The 18,545-nt window shown below is 48.9% G+C and overlaps 2 protein-coding genes across 3 annotated transcripts in view; one reads left to right on the top strand and one right to left on the bottom strand.

The window, feature by feature from the left end:
• optc (opticin) overlaps positions 1–234 on the bottom strand; it is a gene marked incomplete at its 5' end in the record, with an annotated part of 19,930 nt that extends 19,696 nt beyond the window's left edge. Inside the window, one exon of the mRNA XM_079342484.1 lies at positions 136–234. Coding sequence (XP_079198610.1) covers positions 136–234 — 99 coding nt within the window. The remainder of the gene's footprint in view (positions 1–135) is intronic.
• On the top strand, positions 215–18,097 carry plekha6 (pleckstrin homology domain containing, family A member 6). Of its 2 annotated transcripts, XM_079340701.1 has the most exons (18): positions 215–521; positions 1,795–2,281; positions 3,342–3,425; positions 5,915–5,968; positions 6,509–6,580; positions 8,444–8,515; positions 8,618–8,698; positions 9,114–9,263; positions 9,636–9,731; positions 10,436–10,547; positions 10,620–10,756; positions 12,390–12,557; positions 13,402–13,468; positions 16,148–16,251; positions 16,620–16,778; positions 16,899–17,051; positions 17,208–17,341; positions 17,900–18,097. In XM_079340701.1, the coding sequence occupies exons 1-18, from the start codon at positions 340–342 to the stop codon at positions 18,057–18,059; spliced, it is 2,472 nt and encodes an 823-aa protein (XP_079196827.1). In that variant the 5' UTR covers positions 215–339; the 3' UTR covers positions 18,060–18,097. The 2 variants fall into 2 exon arrangements, with proteins under 2 accessions (XP_079196827.1, XP_079196828.1); XM_079340702.1 differs by lacking the exon at positions 5,915–5,968.
• Positions 18,098–18,545: the final 448 nt, after the last annotated feature.

Raw genomic sequence — 18,545 nt, 5'->3', positions numbered from 1 at the left:
TGATATCACCTTGGTAACCAAGACCCAAGACCCCCCCACACAGACTAGATTGAACCTCACCCCCCCCTCACTAAAACTAACGGGGTGGACAGCCAGGAAACGCCCCCACCCTCCACCCCCCACTCAAACACTGACGGGAGACGACGAGAGGGGGAGGAAGAGGGGGAAGGCCCTGGCCCTGGCCCGGACCACTCCCCCCACCCAAAGCACCACCCGAATGGTTGGGGCAACCATGGCTCTTCTAAAACTCTGCCACCAAACAGCAGCAGCAGAACCCCCCCCTCGAGGAGCCACAGTGTGCACATCCCACCTCAGGGACGTGCCCCCTCTCAGTGCCAGATGGAGGGGGGCAGTGGACCCAAAGAGGACCCCAGGGACCAACAGGAGAATGTGGTGCTGAGGCGGGGCTTCGTCCCCCGCACGGCTCCAGAGAGGGTGGCCCAGAGGAAGAGCTCCATGGCTCAGCTGCAGCAGTGGGTCAACCAAAGGAGGGGCGTGGCCTCCCAGGAGGACCTTCACAGGTACGCAGTGAGGACAGGTGTACAGGACAACATATGCAGTACCAGGTCATCAGACTGGGACCTGGTCCTGATCCTAGCTAACAGGTCATCAGACTGGTACCTGGTCCTGATCCTAGGTAACAGGTCATCAGACTGGGACCTGGTCCTGATCCTAGCTAACAGATCATCAGATCGGGACCTGGTTCTGATCCTAGCTAACAGATCATCAGATCGGGACCTGGTTCTGATCCTAGCTAACAGATCATCAGATCGGGACCTGGTTCTGATCCTAGCTAACAGATCATCAGATCGGGACCTGGTCCTGATCCTAGCTAACAGGTCATCAGACTGGGACCTGGTCCTGATCCTAGCTAACAGGTCATCAGATCGGGACCTGGTCCTGATCCTAGCTAACAGGTCATCAGATCGGGACCTGGTCCTGATCCTAGCTAACAGGTCATCAGATCGGGACCTGGTCCTGATCCTAGCTAACAGATCATCAGATCGGGACCTGGTCCTGATCCTAGCTAACAGGTCATCAGACTGGGACCTGGTTCTGATCCTAGCTAACAGGTCATCAGATCGGGACCTGGTTCTGATCCTAGCTAACAGGTCATCAGACTGGGACCTGGTTCTGATCCTAGCTAACAGGTCATCAGATCGGGACCTGGTTCTGATCCTAGCTAACAGGTCATCAGATCGGGACCTGGTTCTGATCCTAGCTAACAGGTTATCAGATCGGGACCTGGTTCTGATCCTAGCTAACAGGTCATCAGATCGGGACCTGGTCCTGATCCTGGCTAACAGGTTATCAGATCGGGACCTGGTCCTGATCCTAGCTAACAGATCATCAGATCGGGACCTGGTCCTGATCCTAGCTAACAGGTCATCAGACTGGGACCTGGTTCTGATCCTAGCTAACAGGTCATCAGATCGGGACCTGGTTCTGATCCTAGCTAACAGGTCATCAGACTGGGACCTGGTTCTGATCCTAGCTAACAGGTCATCAGATCGGGACCTGGTTCTGATCCTAGCTAACAGGTCATCAGATCGGGACCTGGTTCTGATCCTAGCTAACAGGTCATCAGACTGGGACCTGGTTCTGATCCTAGCTAACAGGTTATCAGATCGGGACCTGGTCCTGATCCTAGCTAACAGGTCATCAGACTGGGACCTGGTTCTGATCCTAGGTAACAGGTCATCAGATCGGGACCTGGTCCTGATTGTAGCTAACAGGTCATCAGACTGGGACCTGGTACTGGTCTCCTTTTAACCCCTCCTTCTCTTTTTTCAGCCCCTCCCGTTATTACCCCGCTGGTCGGGGGGTCTCTGCTGATTATTATGGTTTCCCTGGAGGCCCCCCTTTCATAGAGGACTACCCTCTGTACCCTCCTGGAGTCCGCCCTGACAGCATCTGCTCCATGTCTGCAGTGGGGGGTTATGACCGCCACTGGACCGTGGAGGAGAAGCGTCACTCTCTGAGAGACGGCCCCCATCAGCTGTACGGACCCCCCATGTCCCGTGACTCATGGGGGCCACAGTACTATGGAGGGATGGAGACGACTATGAGGCGTCTGTCAATCCAGCCCCGGTCCAGGTCCGTCCCGCGGTCCCCGTCCTCTTCTTTGGGGGGACCGTACTCCCCGATACCTCACAGCTTCGCCTCGCCAGCTCGATCTCCGTCTGCTCGCTTCGACCGCTTCCAGGGGAGGGTGAGGGATGACGTGATCTACGCGGATCCATCTGTGTACGGTCTAAGGAGGTCTCTGAGCTCCCCCAAGGTGAGACTGGATAGTGTGTGTGTGCAGTCAGACCCGTTTTCAGAGATTCTGATCAGTACAATAATTTAATGGTTTCATCAGAAGAAGATTTTCCAAATGTCGGTTTGATGTTTTCATCACGCTGTGTCCTAACAGTGAGCCAGCGTCTGTTTCCCTCATGAGCACAGAGTCTGGATCCATGTGGGTCCACTTCAGGCTTCTGTGGCCTGAAAATGTAAATCTGTAAATACATGATTATCATTGATTATTATATTATGATGATCAGCTGACCATGTAAAAGACTCAAAGAAAACAGCAGCGCCCTGAGGGGACTGGACTTAATAACCGCTGGCTCGCTCAGTTAGGACCACGTCACCTTTTAACTCCTCTCATTCATGCTTTCCTTCTTTCCTTCTTTCTTCCTTTCCTTCTTTCTTCCTTTCCTTCTTTCCTTCTTTCTTCCTTTCCTTCTTTCCTTCTTTCTTCCTTTCCTTCTTTCTTCCTTTCCTTCTTTCCTTCTTTCTTCCTTTCCTTCTTTCCTTCTTTCTTCCTTTCCTTCTTTCTTCCTTTCCTTCTTTCCTTCTTTCCTTCTTTCTTCCTTTCCTTCTTTCCTTCTTTCTTCCTTTCCTTCTTTCTTCCTTTCCTTCTTTCCTTCTTCCCTCCATTCTTCCTTTCCTTCTTTCCTTCTTTCTTCCTTTCCTTCTTTCCTTGTATCCTTCTTTCCTTCTTTCCTTGTATCCTTCTTTCCTTCTTTCCTTGTATCCTTCCCTCCATTCTTCTTTTCCTTCTTTCCTTCTTTCTTCCTTTCCTTCTTTCCTTCTTTCCTTCTTTCCTTCTTTCCTTCTTTCCTTCTTTCCTTCTTTCCTTGTATCCTTCCCTCCATTCTTCCTTTCCTTCTTTCCTTGTATCCTTCCCTCCATTCCTCCTTTCCTTCTTTCCTTGTATCCTTCTTTCCTTCTTTCCTTGTATCCTTCCCTCCATTCCTCCTTTCCTTCTTTCCTTGTATCCTTCTTTCCTTCTTTCCTTGTATCCTTCTTTCCTTCTTTCCTTCTTTCCTTGTATCCTTCCCTCCTTCCTTCAGTATGACTACCCTGGAAACAGAAGGTCCTTAAGCCAAGGATTATACTGCAACTACCCTGTCTCCCCCTCCATCCACAGTAAAATGGTATGTGCCACTGACGTGATGTCATACAGGTCACATTAGGACAGGATCAGACACATACACACACACACACACACACATACACACACACACACACACACACACACACACACACACACACACACACACACACAACACATGTACGGACTCACTGTAGCTGTGAAGCAGTGTCCGTGAATCTGTCTGTCCTCACCTGTCCTCTCTGTGTGTGTGTGTGTGTGTGTGTGTGTGTGTGTGTGTGTGTGTGTGTGTGTGTGTGTGTGTGTGTGTGTGTGTGTGTGTGTGTGTGTGTGTGTGTGTGTGTGTGTGTGTGTGTGTGTGTGTGTGTGTGAGCGAGCTTGGAGCTACAGATTGAGACCTTGAGGAAGAACTTTAATGAGGGAATAAACCAACAGTGGAATCTCCGTCTGCTGGTTTCAGACTGTTCTGATTCTACTTTTGACTTGTAGAAAATAATCAGTAAACAAAAGATGAACATGCAAATTAGAATCTCGTTCTGTCTTTAAACACAATCTTTTTAATTTTTTTATTTAACCTTTATTTATCCAGGAAAAATCCCATTGAGATTAAAAACCTCTTTTTGAAGGGAGTCCTGGCCAAGAAGCAGCAAACACATTACACAGTCAGACTCACAACATACAATTAACAGAAATTAAAATGATAAAAGACGATGAGTAATAAAACATTTTTAAATACAGTTACAAGTCAAGGAGTTTGTCTCAAATTCTCTCAGCTTGGATTTAAAAGCATTTAAAGAAATCAGTTCAGTTATTTTCCAGTCTTTTTGTAGCATGTTCCATGTAGAAGGAGCCGAGTGGACCAAAGCCTTTTTTCCCAGTTCTGTCCGTTCAAATGGGACAGACAGCAACAACTGATCATTGGAACGCAAACTGTAAGAATCAATACTTATAAGGTCACAGATGTATGAGGGCAGGAGCCCAAGCATGGCCTTGTTAATAAAAGTGCACCAGTGTCTTAGCCTCCTGGTGGACAAAGAAGGCCATCCCACTCGGGAACACAGTTCACAATGATGAGTCCGGCCTCCACAAGTAGAAACAAATCTGAGAGAAGCATGGTATACAGCATCAATCTTGCTTAGACATTTAGCTGAGCCATTCATATATAACAGGTCTCCATAATCTTAGACATTTAGCTGAGCCATTCATATATAACAGGTCTCCATAATCTTAGACATTTAGCTGAGCCATTCATATATAACAGGTCTCCATAATCTAAAATGGATAAAAAAGCAGTAACCAGCCGCTGTTTCACCTCAAAAGAGAAACAACATTTATTTCAGAAGAAGAAACCCAATTTAAGTTTCAGTTTCTTCACAAGGTTCTGAATATGGAGCTTGAAGGAGAGGGTGTCATCAAGCAGGACACCAAGATATTTGTATTTATGAACCAACTCTATGACATTTCCCTCAAGAGTGGACACTGTGGGAACAGTTTGAGATGCTTCCTTATTGTTTGAGAACAACATTAGTTTAGTCTTATCTGTGTTGAGGACTAGTTTAAGCTGCAGGACTGAGTGCTGGACCACGTTGAAGGATTTTTGCAGAGATTCAACAGATTTAGCAGGAGTTGATCCAAAACAGTAAATAATGGTGTCGTCAGCATAAAGATGCATATTAGCATACAACATATTTTTTCCCAAATCATTAATGTACATTATGAACAGGAGGGGGCCTAATATTGAGCCCTGTGGCACCCCCTTTTGGACACTCACAAATTCAGAAAGCAGACCATCATATTTAATACACTGGGTCCTGTCACTCAAGTCATTTGTGATCTGACAGACTCAAACAAAGAAGCCTATGCTTTAAAACAGCATGGTCCACAGTGTCAAAAGCTTTTGACAGGTCAATAAAAAGTGAAGCACAGTACTGCTTTTTATCAAGAGCAACAAGTATATCATTGATGACCTTTGTAGCTGCAGTGATAGTACTGTGTTTACTCTGAAGCCTGATTGTAGTTTTGAGAGGAGGTTATTTGAGCTTCTCTTTTAGTTGATCGCTCACGAGAGATTCCAACATTTTTGACAGGACGCACAAATTTGATATTGGCCTGTAGTTAGTTAAAAGTGCTGGGTCACCTCCTTTTAATAAGGGGGTGACAAAAGCTGACTTCCAGACAGATGTACTTTCTTTGTTTTCTATTGAGAGATTAAAAAGGATTGTTAGGCGCTGTGCTACAAAATCAGCTGCTATTTTCAAAACGTAGGGCTCAATCAGGTCAGGTCCAGGAGGTTTTCTGTGATCTCTGCTCCCTTCGGACATGAAACCGTCTCCAGCAGCAGAGACTTTTCAGAGAGCGCCTGGAAGATCCAGGTGTTGGTTTGAGTGTGTGTGAAGCTGATTGGTGTGGAGTTGCAGCTCTGCCGTGTGATTGGTCACCTACTTGTGGTGCTTTGCTCTGCTGCTGTCTGATCTGAAAGTACATCACGTGTCTGTTTCCATATGTCACTGTCACTGCTGCTGATTGGCTCAGGAGGACATGTTAGACCTACAGCTGCAACGCAACCTGGATTATTTAGACCAGCAGGTAACAGGACACTCGTTAAGTGTTTCATATCATCACACACTCGTTAAGTGTTTCATATCATCACACACTCGTTAAGTGTTTCATACCATCACACACTCGTTAAGTGTTTCATATCATCACACACTCGTTAACTGTTTCATACCATCACACACTCGTTAAGTGTTTCATATCATCACACACTCGTTAAGTGTTTCATACCATCACACACTCGTTAACTGTTTCATACCATCACACACTCGTTAAGTGTTTCATACACACACTTAACTGTTACACCATGAGTGACAGGACACACACACTCGTTAACTGTTACACCATCAGTAACAGGACACACACACAGACATGTAACACACCTGTCGCTAGTCGGAGAGTTTTCCAGCCTGCAAACCTGAAACAGTAAAAAGTCCTTAGAGGGTAAAAGTTTGAGTCCACAGGATGTCCAGGGTGCTTTAAAACATGCTGTTAGCATCTCCTCACACATTGTCAGTCCTGCTGTTACCTCAGCATGTTGTCAGGTGTGTGTAATGTGAACTGAATCCTCAGGTACCCAACGGAAGTCATCTGATAACCCGAATGTTGGAGCGCTCTCCTTCTGCAGCAAAGCTCTGTGTCCAAGTAAGAGAAGGGCGAGTGAGGGAGGCAGGCTGCAGAGAGAGAGAGAGAGAGAGAGAGATACTCTCCTCTGATCGTTCCATCTGGGCTCTCTGCTCAGTCACTCTTTCTTACATGGCCTGAAGTCCAGTCCAGAGTCTATGTTCTGGACTGAGACAGGCTATGACTAACCCAGATGAGTACCCAGCCTGCCTCTCTTCTTCAGTCTTTGTGTGGCGTGCATGATGTGCAGACTGTGATCACTGTTTTCTTCGTCTGTAGCTCACTTCACTCTGCGTGATTGATTTTGTGACCGGGTTCAATCATCTCTTCATGTCTCTCAGGGTCCATGTAGATCCACCTCCAGTCAGAACCACAATGTGCTGATGATAGATAAACACACTGAACCCTGTAGACAATCACTGAGCTGTTTCTGAAGCTGTGGAGGATCTATGAGGACCTCACAGACCTGATCTTAAGGAGCCTCCAACAAACTGCAGACAAACTCCTGCAAACTCACTAAATTACACAAACTGCTTCATATTTGAAGTTAAGTTGAGTTTTTCTGAAGTTATGAGTTAAAAACAATAAATGATCCAACATCGGGTTTCTAAGACTTCCACTCTTGTTGCCATGGTTTCGATCAGGTGTGAATGTTGTTTGATTTGAACTGGAATCATAACTAAGTTTAAACAATGTTATGGTGACTCTGTTCATAATAAAATAATAAAGAGTCCTCCTCGATGAGGGCCCCCCCTGTACGATGCCTCCTGGTGGTCTGTGGAGGTCCTGATCTGTTTGGACCCTTGCAGACATGAGCAGATGAGATGGTTGTTTCTGTGCACTGGTGACATATCCACTGTGGACCAAAGGTTCCAGGTAGGACAGGTACAGGTTCTCTGATCTCTGGTCTGATTAGAGCCTGATCACCTGTGAGACACACTGACTGGTCAGGGGATGATGAGTGATGGGGGGGCGGGCCACAGCAAGAGGACTTGACCTAAATGAGGGTCTCAGCCAAACCAAAGTGAAGGATGTGTGAGTGAGGACACAGGACCAGGACTTTCAGGAGAAGATAGAGGGTTAGCCAGGAGCTTTATTGGGATAGGCCGTCTTCAGTTTCATCTTCTTGTACGCTCTGTTATCATCGTCTCCTTCCTCCCACAGTAAACAGACAGACTAGTTACTGCACGTTGACATGATCACAGTCAGTCCTCCAGAGTCTGCGATCTGAGCTGTATCCATGGCGATGTCTGCTTTTCTTAGTAACGGTTTGTTCTTAACCACGGTAATCTCTTGTGGGACAGCAGACTCTTGTTGTCAGAGATCAATAAAAGAGAGATAGAAACCGTCACTGTCCGTGTAGCGTCCGCTCGACCTCTTCACAAACACAGTTAATCTCACATTAAGGTCACATGGAGCTGCTCACACACTGTTTCCTTCATCGTGTCCGCCTCATCCTGCAGCACAGACGAGAGCTCACTGGATATTTGGCGTAACGTGTGGACGTCACATATCTGTTGATGCTTCTTGATACACACATATTTCTGGTTCTTCCTTCTGGGACATGAAGCCTGGAGCTTCTGGGATGTTTCAGCTGCTGCTTCACAGAAACAAACCTCACGTTTGTATCAGGCTCCCCAGAGTCTTCTTGATGATTGAATAATGGTAATGACTGGACCACTGCTGCAGAACACGAGACAGCCAGAAGATCCGTCATGGGTCATTGAGAAAGACTCCTTTCTTCGTTGACTGAAGTTCCTTTATTTGGAAAGAAACAAAAGAAGCTGCACATTCCCAGAAGAAAGATCCGGAGCCTCCTCTCGGCTCTCATTGGAGCAGTCAATCTCTCACTGTTGGATCTTCATTCATTCTTTGTTTTCACAGGTGCCTCCATTCCACGACGTCTACAGAGGAGAGCTGCACCCAACGCTGAAGCTCAACGAGATAGAAACCAGCGTAAGAGAGGCTGATAGCCAATCAGAACACAGCAACAGCAGCAGATAAAGACATGTACCTGTCACTGAGTGATTGTTTGACCTCTCTTAATGTCTCATATAGAAACTCCTCGGTCGACTGTGTGAGCAGAGCCGGAGCCTTAAAGACCACGAGGCGGTGGTCCACAGACTGAGGATGGACAAGGTAGTTATTGTAGACATTCACATTAATACAACCTTTAAGACATACGATGTCCAACAATATCACAGCCAGCAGAGCCAATCAGAACCTTAACGGGACATCGCTGAGGTGTCTTTTTAAGATTTGAGCTCAACCTTCTCACAGAAAAATATTCAGACGTTACTGAATAATACAAACGTGGTCATTTAAGAAAAAAAGTCCCTACATTAAACATAAACATGTGGGGGCGTGGCCTCTTGGACTGACAGGAGCTCCGCCTCTTTAACCTCATGTAGATTGATCTAAAGTTTGGAGTCACCTTTTCCAGCATGGCGACCTTCAGCCCTGACACCTATGATGACATCACTGTCCAGGTTTTTAGCCCTCTATAAGGATGTGTCCCCAATGAACGCCTCCTTTTATCCCTTGTTGTTCCCAGGACAGCCTGGAGGAGGCGCTGGTGGTGACTCATCAGGAGATGGAGCTGTATCACACCCAACCTTTGGCCATGGAGAAGCTACGGTTCAAAAAGGAAACCCTGCAGAACCAGCTCATCAACATCCGAGGAGAGCTCTCTCAGGCCTCCAGTGTAAGAGTCCACCTATCCATCACCTTTCAAACTGTTCACCTGCATGTTGTTTGGCCTCCGTTAGAGACGACACCATACTTCAGACCAAAACTTTTACAGACTTCAATCTTCATGCTTTGAGTTAGGAAGGACGGACCGCTTTACTTTTTACACTGCTTGTATTAATAAGGACGTTTATATCGGATCTGATCTTGTGCTGCTTCTTGACTTGAATGTTATTATTGTTGAGGTCAATCTCAGTTTGGTCCTGAATCTTTGGTCTGAACTGAACTTCACTCCCTTCGTACTCTTTGGCATGAATCTGAGAAAATGGGTTTGATGGTGAAGGAATGGTTAACCTGTGTGTTGTGTTTGTCTCGGCCCCTCCCTCAGGCTTTCACCACCACTCGTATGGAGTTTGAAGCGTTGGAGGACGAGGCCAGCGCCATTCATGGAGACTTGTGGGAGCAGCTAAACGCAGGCGGACAGGTAGAGGCTCACGCACACATTAGTCTGACTGTTAGCTGACCGGGCTAACACATCTGGATAATGCAGCCGGGGTTCTGAGCATGCTCCACAGCCGGCACGCAGACCTGGAGGTCAGAAAGCATAAAGTGAAGCAGAGCATGCGTCTGTCTGCAGGTATCAGATAGAGGCGCCGTCTGCGGAGCTGTGAGGTCGGCCATGTTTTCACTGAAGCTCAACAGGAAGGAAACAGGCTGTCAGAACAGACTGATGAGAGTGAAGCTCCGCCCCCTGAGTGTCTGTGTGTCAGGCTGGCGTGTGGAGAACATGTTTGGAATGGCTTATTAAAATGTGTTATTTCAAAGCAGACGGGGTTCTGCATGATTGGCTTCATGTTGAAGGAGCAGACAGGCAGACAGGCTGTTCAGGGTCACTGAAGTATGAACTCCCTTTTCTTTGGACTCTAAGATGATGAATTGGTCCACCATGTATAAAAACGTTAGTTTCTGCTCACAGCAGGAATATAACCCTAACCTGATTCAAAGTGAAAGAACAGGAAACAGGGACCACAACTTTGTGTTGGACTTCACGAGTCAAACAGCTTTTTAAGGTATTCAGGAGTTTGGTGTCTGTGTGAGTCGTTTGTGTCGGCCTCAAACCCGGCAGGTTTTTCCCACAGGGACTTGAACCCTTTCACTGTCTCCTTGTTTCTGTTTGTCCGTTTGCAGAGCGAGCTGGTTCGTCGGCACATCCAGAAAGAGTTTTGGCGTGTGCAGGACGTGTTGGAGGGACTGCACAAGAATAACTCGTCCAGAGGAACAGACACAGCCAAGCACAGAGGTAAGACTCACCTGACCAGGTGGAAGACGAGTCTCTGTCTGATCCGGATTCTAATCTCTCTCTCCTTCACAGTGACCAGCGGTGCATCAGGCTCCTTTAGCAATAGTCCAGCCAGTCCCCTGAGCTCAGTAAGCCTCACCAGCCCGCTCAGCCCCTTCTCCCCCGTGCCCGGCTCCCAGGCCTCCCCCACCAAACAGCTGGGACCGGAGGTAAGCACCGGACATCCCGTGACCCACCCCCCTGCAAAACCTGGTACGAGCTCGTGTTCAGACGGTGGAGCCGATCCCAGAAAGCAGAAAACGTCAAACCTTGAACCCCGCCCACTGTCCTGTACACTACCTTACTTTAGGACTGAGCCTCTGGATCAGTATCGACCCCCCAAGACCACAGACCCTCTGCATCAGTATAGACCCTCTAGGACCACATACCCTCTGCATCAGTATAGACCCCCCAAGACCACAGACCCTCTGCATCAGTATAGACCCTCCAGGACCACATACCCTCTGCATCAGTATAGACCCCCCAAGACCACAGACCCTCTGCATCAGCATAGACCCCCCAGAACCACAGACCCTCTGCATCAGTATAGACCCCCCAGGACCACAGACCCTCTGCATCAGTATAGACCCCCCAGGACCACAGACCCTCTGCATCAGTATAGACCCCCCAGGACCACAGACCTTCTGCATCAGTATAGACCCCCCAGTCACAAAGACCCTCTGCATCAGTATAGACCCCCCAGGACCACAGACCCTCTGCATCAGTATAGACCCCCCAGTCACAAAGACCCTCTGCACACAGATCATATAAAATACAATCCTTACGAAAGCCCTAACCACAACGTACCCCCACTTAGCCCGGCTCTCCAGGAGCTCAGGGAGCCTTTCATTAGACTAGACCCTTTGATCGAGGAGGCAGACCCAAACATGACCTGCAGAGACCACACCTGTGTACTCCAGGTCCAGTGTCAGGACTCAAGTTCAACCAATCAGCATTTAGATAGAGTCCAAAGTCTCTCTGACCTTCAGGTCGGGATCTCTTTAAACTCCGGAGTTTACTGCAGAGGCATCTATCCAGAGACCGTAACGTGTCCCTGTCTCTCAGGACCAAACCACTTGAACAGGTGTTTCTCTTCCCCTGAATCTCAGCTCCTGCTCCTCCACACTGACATTATATCTTTACCCGACAGCCCAGACACTCTTACACCCCCGTGGATTTGTAGGAGTGTCAGCCCTCACAGCTGGACGCATCAGCAGCTGGATCCTTGGCTGCTGGGTCCGGCTGCTAGTCCTCCACGGTTCAGCAGACCCTGTCACCACGTAGAGACCCATCTTTAAAGGTGTCAGGTCGTCCAGCCAGACTGGACTTTATTATCACATTTGATTTGGGTTAGCTGATTCTGTATTGTTTAGTGAACTCACTGTGCTGTTAATGTCCTTTCAAACCCGACCCGGTCGGCCCGTCAGCCCCCCGGTGACCCGCTGTACCGGGCGTCTGTTTTCTAAGAGAACATATTTAGACTCGTACTTCAGAGAGATCCCCGGAAGATTAGCTGAACGAAACGTTTTCATAAAAACTGAAGCATCAAACACTGAGTGAAGAGAAACAGGGAGAGCCAGTTCTGATCCAGGTTTACTTTGTCAGTCAGCTCTTCATTGTCCTCCAGGTGATTTTCATATCTAACTCCTGAACACGAGCTCCACTCAATCACTCCCATGATTCCTTTCTGCTCTTTGCCTGGCTTGTTGTCACCTCTCCTGATGCTCAGCACTCTCTCTTCCTCCTCTCCTTTCCTTTCTCCTTCCTCCTACTTCCCTCCCTTCTACCCATATGGTGGTCTAGGAAAACGTCCCCCCGAGGCCTCCCCTCCCTAAGTCTTACTACCCTTTGGAGCCCTCCTCCACCTTCCCCCCCTCCATCCCCCCCCCGCCCTTTGACAGCACCGTGTGGCTGCGCAGCTTGGGCCTCGATGACGGTTACCTAGACGCTGAAGATTGTCACATCAGAAAGGTATTTGGGTGTTTCTGCGCCTGTCCCGCCCTCGCTCTAACCCCATCCCAACGCTCATCGTTTACATTCATCACTTAACCTCATGAGCACCAGGAGACGTTCCTCCCTCCACATCAGCTCCTCCCATTATCCCCCTGAGCTTTCCCAACAGGCTGTGCGTGACCTCGCCATGTTCTCCTTCCAACGCCTCCATCAGCTGCATGTTCAAACACTCAGTGTCTGTTTCTTTAACAAACTTCTGCTTCCTTTTGGGAGTTCTCCACTCCCTCTGATCATCTGTCTTACTGTCCATGTGCCTACATGTCTAATGTAAGATAGTGAATGTGTGGTCACACCAGTTAGAACTGGTCAAAATAAAGAAAATGTATGAATCCCTGTAAGGGGAACATTGTCGGGATGTTCCTCGCGACTCATTTTAAATTTGTTAAACACAAATTTAGATTCAGACTAGTCGACTAGACAACTGACACATGATCACTGGATCACAGATTCTGCAGGTAAAAGATGTGAAACTGGTTCCGAGTGTGGCTAATGTTAGCAGGTCCCAGCAGGTCGATATCCCAGTTTAACCTGACTTACATATGGTACAGATCTAAACACTGACCAACAGCTCTCTGTTTACTGTGCTTGTTGACACCCGGGCAGTAGAGCGAGGATAGAAGGCCCGTTAACTAGCCCCGCCTAGTGGTGGGCAGCTGCGTATACAAACAGAATGAATAATTCTAAGGCTAATAATGAGTCCTGTCCTGTATGTGGTAAACATGCTGCTGTGATCAGCTCTGTGGCTGGAGACAGTCATGCATGATGTGTTCTAGATGAATGATTTCAGTATTCTGTCTCACAGTTTGGAGAACAGATGGTGGGCGATGTGCAGGAGCAGCTCCAGGACCGACAGTCCACCATGAACAAAGGTAGGACAGAGGCTTCAATTAATCTGTGATTGACCTCCTGATCATCTATCAGCTGATTTGAATCCAGAAAATAACTCCAAGGCTGGAAATAGACTCTATATAAATGATGATATGACTCGACATGACATGGTAACAGACATTCAAGTCAAATTGACATAAACGGAGGTAACTTTGAGGACTCTGATTTTACAGATCATGAAAATAACAGAGATATTATCTTTTTAAAACTCCTGACATGCAAATGTATCCAAGTGACAACATTAAAGGCAGTATTGGGCATTTTATCAAAAACTAGCATGATTTAGGAAGTAGCATCTCCAATGTGCGCCGTTTGAACCCAGCCCCTCCCCTCTGTGCTCCCTCTAAAGCCACGCCCCTCCCCACTGTGCTCCCTCTAAAGCCACGCCCCTCCCCACTGTGCTCCCTCTAAAGCCACGCCCCTCCCCACTGTGCTCCCTCTAAAGCCACGCCCCTCCCCTCTGTGCTCCTTCTAAAGCCACGCTCTCCCCTCTGTGCTCCCTCTAAAGCCACGCCCCTCCCCTCTGTGCTCCCTCTAAAGCCACGCCCCTCCCCTCTGTGCTCCCTCTAAAGCCACGCCCCTCCCCACTGTGCTCCCTCTAAAGCCACGCCCCTCCCCACTGTGCTCCCTCTAAAGCCACGCCCCTCCCCACTGTGCTCCTTCTAAAGCCACGCCCCGCCCCACTGTGCTCCTTCTAAAGCCACGCCCCTCCCCTCTGTGTTCCCTCTAAAGCCACGCCCCTCCCCACTGTGCTCCTTCTAAAGCCACGCTCTCCCCTCTGTGCTCCCTCTAAAGCCACGCCCCTCCCCTCTGTGCTCCCTCTAAAGCCACGCCCCTCCCCTCTGTGCTCCCTCTAAAGCCACGCCCCTCCCCTCTGTGCTCCCTCTAAAGCCACGCCCCTCCCCTCTGTGCTCCCTCTAAAGCCACGCCCCTCCCCACTGTGCTCCCTCTAAAGCCACGCCCCTCCCCACTGTGCTCCCTCTAAAGCCACGCCCCTCCCCACTGTGCTCCTTCTAAAGCCACGCCCCGCCCCACTGTGCTCCTTCTAAAGCCACGCCCCTCCCCTCTGTGTTCCCTCTAAAGCCACGCCCCTCCCCACTGTGCTCCTTCTAAAGCCACGCTCTCCCCTCTGTGCTCCCTCTAAAGCCACGCCCCTCCCCTCTGTGCTCCCTCTAAAGCCACGCCCCTCCCCTCTGTGCTCCCTCTAAAGCCACGCCCCTCCCCACTGTGCTCCTTCTAAAGCCATGCTCTCCCCTCTGTGCTCCCTCTAAAGCCACGCCCCTCCCCACTGTGCTCCTTCTAAAGCCACGCCCCTCCCCTCTGTGCTCCCTCTAAAGCCACGCCCCTCCCCTCTGTGCTCCCTCTAAAGCCACGCCCCTCCCCTCTGTGCTCCCTCTAAAGCCACGCCCCTCCCCACTGTGCTCCTTCTAAAGCCACGCTCTCCCCTCTGTGCTCCCTCTAAAGCCACGCCCCTCCCCACTGTGCTCCCTCTAAAGCCACGCCCCTCCCCACTGTGCTCCTTCTAAAGCCACGCCCCGCCCCACTGTGCTTCTTCTAAAGCCACGCCCCTCCCCACTGTGCTCCTTCTAAAGCCACGCCCCTCCCCTGAACTCCCTCTAAAGCCACGCCCCCTCCCCCTCTGAGCAGGGAGACAGGGAGGCTGTGATTGGTTCATCAGATTGGCACCACTGGGCAGATATTGGTCAAAGTTTTTACAGACTTACAAATTGATACAGATGATGTCAGTCATTTCTGTGCGGACAAGAAGGTGAGGAGAACAGGAAACAGAATGCAGCACGCTTATGTGGCGTGCAGACAGTCTGTAGAGACGGTAGAGATGGCGTGCAGAGAGTCTGTAGAGGTGGCGTGCAGACTGTCTGCACGCCATCTCTACCGTCTCTACAGACTGTCTGCACGCCACCTCTACAGACTGTCTGCACGCCACCTCTACCATCTCTACAGACTGTCTGCACGCCACCTCTACAGACTGTCTGCACGCCATCTCTACCGTCTCTACAGACTGTCTGTAGAGGTGGCGTGCAGACAGTCTGTAGAGACGGTAGAGATGGCATGCAGACAGTCTGTAGAGACGGTAGAGGTGGCGTGCAGACAGTCTGTAGAGATGGTAGAGGTGGCGTGCAGACAGTCTGTAGAGGTGGCGTGCAGACAGTCTGTAGAGACGGTAGAGGTGGCGTGCAGACAGTCTGTAGAGGTGGCGTGCAGACAGTCTGTAGAGACGGTAGAGGTGGCGTGCAGACAGTCTGTAGAGACGGTAGAGGTGGCGTGCAGACAGTCTGTAGAGGTGGCGTGCAGACAGTCTGTAGAGACGGTAGAGGTGGCGTGCAGACAGTCTGTAGAGACGGTCTGTGGCGTGCAGACAGTCTGTAGAGATGGCGTGCAGACAGTCTGTAGAGGTGGCGTGCTGACAGTCTGTAGAGACGGTAGAGGTGGCGTGCAGACAGTCTGTAGAGGTGGCGTGCAGACAGTCTGTAGAGACGGTAGAGGTGGCGTGCAGACAGTCTGTAGAGACGGTCTGTGGCGTGCAGACAGTCTGTAGAGACGGTCTGTGGCGTGCTCACTGTCAGGATTCAGCTCCTTCTTTATGATGTTGAAGATCATTAATTTTTTGTAATTAATTTGTCGTCTTGTGTCTTTGCCAGTCGGGATCGTTCCTCCAAGAACCAAGTCCCCGACAGACGAGTCTCACATGGGAAGAACTCGAGCTTCCCGGTTTAACAGCCGAGCACAGAACGGGATCTCCAGGGTGAGAAACACTTTATTTACTTTATTACTAAATGAGCTGATTAGCATTCATCTGGACTCAGCACAGACTGCTCTACAGGAGTCTGGTTCTGATCCAGGTCTCTGCCTGCTCTACAGGAGTCTGGTTCTGATCCAGGTCTCTGCCTGTTCATCATGAGTCTGGTTCTGATCCAGGTTTCTGCCTGTTCATCATGAGTCTGGTTCTGATCCAGGTTTTTGTCTGCTCATCATGAGTCTGGTTCTGATCCAGGTTTCTGTCTGGTTCTGATCCAGGTTTCAGTCTGTTCTAGGCTGAGGAGTCCAGTATGTAATAATCCTGTTTATTGTGAATATCCAGTGGTGACTGTCGCCTCCCCTCGTCTGTCACAGGAGCGTCCAAAGAGCGCCGTGTTTACTGCGGAGGTCAAATCCAAGATGAGCGTGGAAGAGCAGAACGAGCGAATCAGACGGAACCAGAGCAGCTCCGTGAGGGACAAGAGGCGGAGCCTAAACCTGTCAGGTGGTCAGTCTCCAGCCAACTACAAAGTGGTACGATCCACCATTTGATCCTGGTCTGGGTACTTGCTGTGTTTGCATGAGGAGCACCCCTCCTCCCCCCCCCCCCCCCCTCCTTAGAGGAAGTCTAAGCTTGTATTGTTTGTGTTGCAGATTCGACGGCGACTGACGGCCCACGAGATCGACATCAAAGACTTGGAAGCAGCGGTTCGAGGTCCAGGTCTGGAGTCGCCTCAGGAGGAAATCGCACGTCTGAGACGTCTGCGGATGGAACCAGAACACTACGAGCTGGACATGTGCAAGGGGGTGAGATCAGTGATGCTCCTCTTTCAGAGGTCTCTTGCTGAAGATGTTCAGAAGCTGTCAGAGGTCACATGATGTTTCTATGTCTGTATGTTTCTGTGCACATGGGCTCCATCTGTGTGAATCTATGTTCATGTATAGTCGTCATGTTTGTTGTAGCTGATGGCTCCTGATAAAGTCCTGATCCCGGAGCGCTACCTGGATGTGGAGGACGACACTCCTCTGAGCCCCGAGGAGCAGAAGGAAAAGCAGAAGAAGTTGGAAAGGATAAAGACGCTCATCGCCAAATCAAAGTCTGTTTCAGAGTTCTCTCATGTTTGTTCACCAACATGACGCATGATGAACACTTTCAAAATAAAGATCAAATCTGAACTATTTGCTTTCAAATCCCTAAATTATAGAAGTTTAACGATGAAGACCAACTTTTAGTCGATTTACTGAATCGGAGAAGAGGAATGCAGAGGTCTTTGATTTAATGTGAAGAAATCATAGAGTAGAAAATGTCACATGAGGTCTAGTATCCGTGTTTGAGATGAAATCTGGTCCTAAAGTGACTCCTGTCAGATCCAAATCAAACTGTGTTAAATAAAAGGTTTTTATTGGCCATCACAGACATGATGAAACTCCCTTTTAACGCCCATCTTTGTTTCCATCTGACAGACTTCAACATAAACAGTTTAAAGAGCTCGATTGATTTCTGGTCAATAAATATTGGATTTGTAGAACTTCTATTTTTGTTGCCGTATTAAGAAATAGGTACCAATAGCTTTGATTTAAGAATCACATGAATTTAAAAATCTGATATTATTATAACCCTTAGTATCATAACCCTTAATGATGACCTCCATCAGTCTGCAGAATATGGTTCCTGTGCTGGACGGCCCCGTGGAGGGCGGAGCTCCCGTTACCTGCCAGCAGCAGCTACAGGAGCAGGAGAAGAGAATCGAGATCTCCTGCACTCTGGCCGCCGAGGCATCTCGCCGAAGCCGCATTCTGTCTGGTGAGGACTAACTGCTGCTGCTAACCTCTGCTAACTGCTGCTGCTAACCTCTGCTAACTGCTGCTGCATATTGATAGTCACTTTACTGAGCACTGGTCACTTTAAAGATAATCACCCTAACCATGTCTGGTTTCATCCTACTGTTGTGTTATGCTACATCTGTAAGGGTTGGCATGATCACCCTAATTAGGTCAAGTTTCACTCTATTGTCTTCAACACTTAATGCTAATCTGCCCCTCAATAGTTGGGTACTTAACGATAATCACCCTAACCACTCCTGGTTTCACCATATTGTCTAGGACACTTAATGCTAATCACTGCTCCTTTAAGTTGGTGAGCCAATTTACATTCCTGCATTGACTGTTTAATGACTGTACTCACACCTCTGGCATAAGCTCAAACACCTCTGGCACTACCTCCAACACCTCTGTACATGCACATGTAACTAGTTTCTAGAAGGTCAGCACTTTGTTTCTAAGGCTCTTTAACTGTTTACA

The sequence above is a fragment of the Symphodus melops genome (genome assembly GCF_947650265.1).
Source record: "Symphodus melops genome assembly, chromosome: 4".
NCBI lineage: Eukaryota > Metazoa > Chordata > Actinopteri > Labriformes > Labridae > Symphodus > Symphodus melops.
This window is presented reverse-complemented; position numbering and strand designations above follow the sequence as displayed.